Source organism: Oryzias melastigma, linkage group LG5 (assembly GCF_002922805.2).
Source record: "Oryzias melastigma strain HK-1 linkage group LG5, ASM292280v2, whole genome shotgun sequence".
Taxonomy (NCBI): domain Eukaryota; kingdom Metazoa; phylum Chordata; class Actinopteri; order Beloniformes; family Adrianichthyidae; genus Oryzias; species Oryzias melastigma.
The window spans coordinates 6,679,182-6,688,648 of NC_050516.1; the positions used below are offsets into that span (position 1 = coordinate 6,679,182).

General features: G+C 39.6%; 1 protein-coding gene across 1 annotated transcript in view; it reads right to left on the reverse strand.

The window, feature by feature from the left end:
* smg1 (SMG1 nonsense mediated mRNA decay associated PI3K related kinase) overlaps positions 1-9,467 on the reverse strand; it is a 100,054-nt gene that overhangs the window by 50,668 nt on the left and 39,919 nt on the right. The window contains exons 24-30 of the mRNA XM_024269146.2: positions 9,020-9,153; positions 8,628-8,939; positions 6,979-7,114; positions 6,705-6,855; positions 3,942-4,062; positions 2,695-2,928; positions 2,037-2,188 (exon numbers count right to left, since the gene is read on the reverse strand). Coding sequence (XP_024124914.1) covers positions 2,037-2,188; positions 2,695-2,928; positions 3,942-4,062; positions 6,705-6,855; positions 6,979-7,114; positions 8,628-8,939; positions 9,020-9,153 — 1,240 coding nt within the window. The remainder of the gene's footprint in view (positions 1-2,036; positions 2,189-2,694; positions 2,929-3,941; positions 4,063-6,704; positions 6,856-6,978; positions 7,115-8,627; positions 8,940-9,019; positions 9,154-9,467) is intronic.

Consider the following 9,467-nt stretch of genomic DNA (forward strand, 5'->3'; position numbering starts at 1 on the left):
CATTTAAATTTAAGTTCATACATCAAATCCTGCTTTTTTATTTAAGAATTAATTTAAATTAACATTAGCAACAAGTAATTACATTGTTGGAAAACATCCCATTATAAATTTACCAAAGTTACACCGTACACCAGCAGGTTAAACATCGAACTGCATGAAAACGAAAATTCCGACGGTACCTGAAGTACACAAACAATTGCGAAGCACGTGCCCAGTTCCCACAGCAAACAGGAAGTAAGTGATCGCAGTTAATGCGATAAAATTCATAGTGTCTGTATTCTTATTAGCTGATTTAATTATTTTGTTATCAGACACATGATTGTCGCAGTCATTCTAGCGCTCAGACAAAGTCACTTCTTACCGGGTGGATCTCCTACAGATGGAGGATAAATGCTGACAGGTAGACATGCTTCACAGGCGCTACAGAGCCGGTATCTCACCGGTGCTTCTCCTGAATGAGCGCATGCGTCGCTATTAAAAGTCCGACGCAGCGCGCCCATCTGCGCAATAGTTCCGCCGCGTGACTCAGACGCTCAGCGCTACAACCTCTTAAATGAAAATAGAACATCTATACTCGGTGAGAACCCATCAAGAATCGATCGCAGGACTAAATATCGCAATATATTGCAATATAGATATTTTGGCACACCCCTACTCCTGAACTTTATTCTTCCTGTGACCTCTCCTGCTCGCCTGTGAAAGTATTCTTACGCCCCTAAAACTAGTTCCAACCCCCCCCCTTGGAGGTGTGTGCGCTCATGGAGCTTCTCCTGCGCGCCCGAGTGAAACTCAGCAATGAAGGGAAAAAAAAAAAAAAAAGAAATACCTGCATATCATTTGTTTTTCAAATTAAGACTAAAAATGGAAATCGGGAAAAAGGACTGCTTTACTGATTTATCTATTTTTAAATTTCTTTAATTATACAATGATACAAATGTTTTTTTATGTTCCCATTTAAAAAAAAAATCGAAAACGTATATAATGCATGCTTAAAATATCATGGAATGGAGAAAACACAAAAAGAAAATGAATAGAAAACGCTCATTATATGCTTGCTTCATTTTCAATTTTTCTTTTTTTTTTAATGGGAACATCAAAAATTATTTGCATAATTGTATAATTAGAGAAGTTAAAAAAATGATATATGATAGATATATATATTGATATATGATTGATATATATTGATATATGCTCATAGGGGACTTGTGGTGGAAAATGAACACCATATAGCAATTACTTTAAATATCTAAATGTTCCCAGAGTTAGTTTCAAACAATTAATACCAAAATATTATTTTAAGTTGAATTTAATTTGTTGTATTTATGGACATTAGGGGGTGGGACAAGACAATTTGGATTGTAGGTGGAGATTTGGTCCCAAGACATGTAAATGTAATCAGAAATGGCATGTTTTAGCATTTTGTTTGTGTTTTTGTGTTCAAAGTTTAAAAATGTTTTATATTAATAAATAGGCTTTAATGAGCAAACACTTTGATGTTGTATGTGTATATATGTATATACACACACGTGTGTGTGTGGGGGTGTGAAGTACTTCATATGTTTTATCAAATATATGTTTTGAAGCTTTTCTAAACATTGGGGGGTTTTATCTTGTTGTTTTTTGCTGTTGTTTTAGTTTTTAATGATCCAAAAAAATGATCAGAACCGTGACACGATCAGAAACCCTGAATTTTGAGATCCGTTACACCCCTGGTTCAAACAGCAGTAACAAATATTACCTCCCAAAGAGGAAGTTAGAGATCCAGAAACCTTGTTTGACACATTTTTTTTACCATTAAAACATCCTATGTGACTTCCTGGATTCTTTGCCTCCATTTTGTCCATCATAGTTGAAATGTAACTATATTGAAAGTTACAGACCTCTTATCTTTTGAAGGGAGAGGACTTGTTCAGTTGGTGGCTGACTAATTCCTTCTTTGCCCCATTATATTAGTGACTGTTTTTGCACTGCAGCAGATTTACATCAATGTGAACCCAGACATTTGAGAAGCCCAGGTATTTCCAGCAAAGACGTGCCTGTTTGAGCTGTGGCGTCATGTCCTTCCACTCCGCCTGCAGCCACTTGCAGAGGGTGAGCAGAGAGCGGCTGGCGGCACTCTCGTTCTTCCTGGTGTGACAGTAGGACAGAGCGGCCCGGCTCAGCATCTCCATGGATGTCAGGGACTGACCTGCAGATACAGACAGCATGACACCTTTACTGAACAAACTACTGTAAGAAAACAAGAACCAGAACGTTATTTACCAACAGAAATATTCATGTTCCTACATTCAAACACTTGGATCAATTTACAATAACCTTTCACATTTGACCTGAACTCACTCCTTGAAAAATCACTGATTACATCTGTTTTGCTTGAAAGCTTCATTTACATTGTTTTAAACTACTTTAGAGTCTGGGTTTCAAATATAAGACTTGTTACTAAACATCTACGCTCTGATCACATGGTTGCAGGAGAAACTACAGGATGGAAAGGAGAGAAGAAGTGCAGAGAGGAATCATAACAAGATGATGCTCCACCTTCTCACCCATACTCACAAAGTCCATATTTACACCAAACTCCAAATTTTTGGCACTCATGTTAGATTTAAAAAAAAAAGGCTTCAGAAGAGACACAGTGGAACCACAGAGACAGGAACATAGGAAGCAGAACTTGAGTGTTGGATTGATCCTCACCTGCAGCTCTCAGGACCTTAGCCTTCTCAATCTGAACTTCCGGTCCCCACTTCTCCCCCAGGGTTCCCTCCAGACTGATTTGCCTGAAGGCCTTACTCTGCTGCTCCTCCTGCCCCCCATCACTGCACTGGCTCAGCAGACGGGTTGCCAGGGCAATGTTGCCCCTTTTTCGGGCAAATTTGACTGCAGTCAGGCATAGCTCAGTAAGGTGACCTTCAATGGAAGAGGAGAAACCTGAAAAAAGACCAGAACATCAAAGTCTGCTCTTGAACCTCAGAGGAAGACGCTTCGCTCCTGTCCAGTCCCACTCCCACCGGGTATTCCAGTCCTCTCGTGTTAGAGCAGCTGCACAGTCCATGTTTGAAGATCTTCTAGATTTTACATTATTTAAACCAAGTTTAATTAAAGAAACCCTAACATAAAGCTCCATTCTACTTATTTATTGAACAGTTTTTCAAACTGTCACACTGTTGACATATAACCAGTAAACTACAAAATGGCTCCATCTTCAACATCTTTCCTATTGATCGGTTCCCGCTCTCATCTGCTCCTGGAAGTCTTTCATCCCAATCCCGATTGATGGAACAGATGACTTCTATCCTGCAGAAATCCAGTGACCTATGGGATTCCCAAAAAATATGTTCTCCTGGCTGTGGGGAAAAACTTATGAGAAAAACTTGTGATATTAGTGACTGATATTGTGATGACTTGCAATACATGAACAAATAGTAAAACCAAAGACAAACAATCCATCATTTCCACTCTACTGGAAAAGCTTTATTAAAATAATAGGTCGACATAAAGGATACTGCAAGTTATTCCAATGGGAGACAAGGAGGAACTTGTATGTCGGGTAAGCCCACCAGACAACAATAATCACCTTTCTGGTAGTACTGGCCAGACTAATGTGGACAACAGTTAAGAGCAATGTAGGCAGTGCATGCTTGGGCTTTCTAAAAGCAAAATGGTTTCTCTGTCTTTACATGTGTGTACACATTTAGGGTAACCACTGATCACAGTTTTCACCATCTTTTGGGATATATGTATTGCACAGGCTGATTTTACAATGTCAACAACTTTTGGATTTATTTTGCTGCCATACCCAACACTGCCAAATATGTTTCCTCTAATTAGAATGTCTGCCCTCAAGCTGGTTGACTCTTCCATTTCAGTTTTCAATCACAAAGGTGTCTCAGTCTGAACATGTGAAGATGCAAAGTTAGTAGGGCTGAACTTCAGGAAGTTACCTTTTGATGTGTGCAGCAACTGCCTCTGGAAGGTGGAGTATCTGAGCGCCTGCAAGAAGAGCTGGACGTCCTGCTGTTTACAGGAGTGCAGCGCCTCACTGCTGAGAGGAATCCACGAGTCCTGCAGAGAACACAGCTGAGTCGCCTTTAATTCTCACCCAAGTGAGGCCTTCACCTGAACAGCCCTCTACAAAGCCTGCCTGTGCAGAACAGATCAGCTGTCCAAAGAGGAAAGAGATTTATGAAGAACTAGGGCTGGGCGATAAAACGATAATTATCGTTATTGCGATATTACTTTTTTCGATAGTGAAATGAGTCTATTGCGATAAACCTTTGTTTTAAATGAACACGGGAGAAACCCCCGGAAAAACCGCGCTTCTTCTTCTTCTTCTTACGGAGCGGCTGATTCTGGGAGACCAGACTGAGAGGGGGGGCACAGAGGCCCCGAATGATGACAAAAGGACACAACAGTAAACATTATTTCAGTAAACCAATAACCAATATATAATCGCAAATACTTTTATTTTCAATGTCAAGGTAACAATAATTATATATTTTGTTTTGGAAACGTCGTCACCGGACCCCCCTCCTCTACATTGAAAATGGTTCGGTCCAAGAGGATTATTCTTCAGCTGTTTGTTACAGACAGATCCACAGAGTGTGAGGGAGAGAAGACACGCTTTAAAATCAGGAGTTTAAAACCTGATTTAGAGGAGAACCTCCATGAAAAAAGAAAAAGGAGACAGTCTGTCTATTGCCGCGCGTTACGTGTCACGCGGGGGTGAAAGAGGAGAGAAGGAGAGACTGCTCGTGTTCGTAACAGCCGCGCACAGGGGGGCGGGGACTCAATTGTGGTTCTGGAGTTGAGATGAGTTTGAGGGTTTTGTTAAAATATTAACCAAAGCTTTTGTATAGAGCTTCGAATTAGAACAATTTGTTGTTTTATTATGTATCAATCATGAATTTGTTGTTTTATTATGTATCAAAAATGAATTTGTTAGTTACATTTGTGCCGTTTATGCTCATTTCTTAATGAGGTGATCTAATAATAGTAAAATAAACTTGTTTTTAACGACTCCTGACATGACACTAAATGAAGAGATCTTATGTGTTTGATCAATCCTCCAACATGTACACATGTCAGATGACTGAGTGAAATGATGATTAAATCTATTATCAGAACTGTTTATTTTAAGTTTACATTTTATTATCTTCTGCTGCACAGCAGTACCTATAGTTTATGTTCAGAAGAAATTAGAAAATAATATAAAAATAACTGCAATATATTTGCTGCTTTAGAACAATGTTTTTAAGACTTAATTTTAATTTGAAAGGAACTTGTATGTGCTGCAGTCAGATTAAAATAAATCAGAAATTCTGTACAGCCTATTGAAAACATACCACCGTTATGGTTTAACTATTGTGTACATTATGTATATGTACAATATTTATTAGAAATATTTAAATCTTACTCACAGTTTCAATACTACAGTTAATACAAAAAAATAATGAAAGTTTCATTTGAACTAACTAAGATTTAATGGGGGGGTTAAGGTGTAAAAATCTGAAGTCCTAAAGCTGTTTGCAATAATGATTACTTTGACAAATATAGTTATTTGATTGATATCGTTTTTAATATCGTTATCGCACAAAATGAAAAAAACGATATCGCAATATGAAAATTCCCATATCGCCCAGCCCTATGAAGAACTATCATAGTTTTATCCTTTTGTTTGAACTGAATCAAACAGTGAACACGACTGTGGACTGAGAGGGATGGAGACAGAAAAGAGTTGACTAAGGAGGGTGGCTGCACAGTCATATCAGGTCTATTTATTCAAAATGATCCAGATGAATGGAATGAATTTGTCTGAACATAAATCACTGTCACTTTCAACTACAAACATTTCAGATGGGCTTGTTTATACTTTTACTCCCTATTTCAACTGAAGTCACAAGAAGTTACTTATTAAAGACACTCCAATGAAAACATTGTTTTGCTGCTTTTAACATGTTATTGTGGCATTGTTTTCATGATGGAGGGCATTTATAAAGAAAATGAAGATTCAAACTTCCTTTCTGAGTGTATCTTTATTTAAATCACGTAGTTGTAAAAAGCTTCTAGTTGTGTACAAACTACAATCAGCAGGCTGAAGTCTCCCTGCTCCGCCCCATTCTGATCATCCACTCACAGACAAACCGATCCATGAGCGTCTTTGTTCTCCTAGTCTGAGCTGCAATCTGGATCAAACTCTACGACTGGATAGAAACGATTTTGATTTTTGCACCGCTAATATTAGGTTGGGTTTGTAAGGGGCTGTAAGCTAGTGGGAGAGCATGGAAACAAAATCCCGCCCACAACTCAGGTGAATTTTTAATGAACTCCTGCTGCTCTGCAGAAACTATGTCTTGTTAATGATAAGTTTTTGGACTTTGGCTACAGACAGGATAATCGTGATGAAAAGACCACTAGGAACACTTTGACAATAGATCAAATGGTGACTGGACTGTGACTTTAAATGTTAGGGAGAACTCATCCAAGTCACATGATCTATCCTACCCATTTAAACACTCATCTCTGTGAAAAGGAAGGCCCAGTGCTCATTAGATTAGTGAGCAGCTGAATGTCTGAATCAGGTGTTTGAGAGGATTGCATTGAAAACATGCAGGACGGTGTGCACTGAGGGCCAGCACTGAAGCACACAGGTTCATGTTCTCCTCTTTGCTCTGCAGAGGCTTAAATGAAGTAAATCAGGAACTCACGTCCTGGCCCGTCAGCATGCTCTCCAGGCTGGTGGTGCAGTGGAGCTGTAGCGTGGACTGAGAGGGAAGGCCTGGAGACAGTGTGAGGGTGGAGAGGCGCAGAGGACCCAGGCAGATCCTTCCCGTCTGCTTCAGGCAGCGCACCAAAGTCCTGCAAACAGAGAGAAGCTGCTAACAGACGCTGAAGCAGGAGGAGCTGTCTGGCTCCAGCAGAACCAAGCTAGTTTTACTGCGAATCTTTTGAAGACTGAAAAAGCGTGGGGGACGTTTATACTCTGTGGTGGGTGTGGTCTTCTGCTCCTGCTGGTCTGTTCTGGTGGCGCTGACGGCGCTGCGCAGCAGCTGCACCTCGATGGCCCTCTGCAGCTCGGCTGGGTCCGGACTCATGGAGGGCAGGAGCCTCTTCAGATCTGAAAACAAGCAGATAACTCCGTTTGTCTGCTGGTGTTTGGAGGCAGCATGTGAGGTGCTGTCGGCAGCACCCAATCCTGATAAAAACTCCAACAACAGCATGGAGCGAGACAGTAATATTAGTCAGAAGAGTTAATGGGGTAACAATACTGTCCAAAGTGTGTGTAATTATAAGCAGCTTTTGTGAAATCTCCCAAGTTTTTATTCCTGTCCCAAGAGAACACAAGCAACCATTTCCAATCAGTTTTGAAATCACTGTATTTTTGACAGTGTTTGTGGAGTTCTTCATCCGAGCTTCATCCTTCAACTATTTAATGAGAAGCTCCTATGAGTTACCCCCCATGTGTTCGTAAAACCTGCTCCAGAACCAACTTTTCAACTGACCTCAAAAACTACTAGAAAAGTTGCATTACCTGCGATAATGCTATTATGAAGGCTTTTTGTTGAAACAGTCTGAAGTTGCTGAAGGGATTTTCTTGAAAACACAAAAGCTATTTTCAGGATGTTAAATTTGCTAAAAGACCGGAAATTTTGTTAAAGAACAATAAAAGAGCGCTGATGCTGACCTAAATTTCTGAAAAATTTGTAGAACAACTGCTTCAAAATCCTTAATACATGCAAATTTTACAAAAATATTTAGTGTGTTGCTTAAATATGAGCTAAACTCCAAATTGGCATAAAAACCTCAGTAGATGTCAAATTAGCAAAAAATCTTGCTTGTTGCTCAAATACTTGCTAAACTCCAAAATAGCCTAAAATTCCTCAATAAACTAAATTAGTGAAAAATGTTAGCCTGTTGCTAAAATAGAAGCTAAACTCAAGATTACCCTATAAAAAAACCATAGATAACAAATCAGCCAAAAATGCTAGCATATTACTAAAATATTAGCTGACCTCCAATTTTTTTGAAAATTACAATAAAAGATTTTAACATATCTCATGAATATATTTAAAGGCTTGTTGTTATTCTACTTAAAATTTTGAAATTTTAAGATTTTCTCATTCATTCTCTATTAGGCAAGTTTATGAAAACCAGAAATACAAGCAGTAATGTCCTGAACGAGATGAACATTTTCATACCAAGATTGCTGAAATCACTGAAAGTGTGATTGAGCTTTTATCTGCCCAAAAACGTACAGAAAGAGGCAGGAGAATCACTATAGTGTGAATGCTGACTAAGCAATCACACAATTATTGCTGCAGCTTTTCCAAAGTTAACCCTCTAACACCTGATGCGTCACTGGTGACACAAAAACACAAAATGTATACAATTCTGTAACTTTTCAAACATTAACATGATAATTCCAGCAGATGGATCAAATAATATAATAATAATATTGAGGTTAACATTAGTGTGTTAACGGTTGAAAAGGTTATAGTAAATCAAAGAACATAAACACTGGAGCTCTGGTGTTAAAGGGTTAAGATCCACTTTTCTGTGGACTTGGCTCCGCCCCCCAACCAAACACCTGGAGACCTCCTGCACACCCACATTTTGTTTGCTCCACATACCAAGCTTGTCCTTGGAGCCAGACAAAGAGCTGTAGTCCTCTCCGGGCAGCAGATCCAGTTGTGCTCCACACTCGTCCATGTCTCCATCCTCAAAGCAGCTCAGAGCCCGGATGTAGTTGAGATCTGTCCTTAAGTTTATGTTGACTGGGTTGGTAGAGTTCTGCTTGAGGGTGTTGACAGTAGCCTGCCACTCCTTCACAGAAGTCCAATCACAGAGTCCCAGGTAGCACTGACAGGCTTTGTTAGCTAGGAAGTTGATGACTTCAGGGGAGCACTCAGAAGACTTCAGCAGCACCGTCTTCCTGCTCTCACCTGCTCAGAGGGAAGACTTCAGCTTTCACGAGGTCCACTCAGTAGCAGAAACAGAATGAGACAGAAGGCACTCGGGTTACCGTTGGAAGAGTGTTTAGGGCTGCTGACGCTGCTGGACAGCTTGAACAGAGAGCTTGGAGAGTTTCTGATGCTGCAGTCCAACCCAGTGATAGCAGACAGCTGATCCTGGTACTCCAGAGCTGCTTTCTCAAACCTGAAACACCAACAGCTGGTTAGAGAGAACCAAGACAGCTGTGTTCTTAACGCTTTTTCCTTGACAAAAATTACAAGAAACAACACATACTGGGGAAAAAATGAAACTAATCTGCAATAAAATAATAAAAATGGTCTTGAAAAGGGAATCAAGCCACGATTCGATTCAGTTTTAAAGTCAAGGTTTCATTTTTTTTTCTCAACACAATGAATTAAAGGTATTTACGGCCAAAAATGTTTTCTTTTTGGTCCTTACATCTAACTTTCTGTTTTCCTACTAAAAGAAAGGATTCAATACAAATAAACAATTACTGT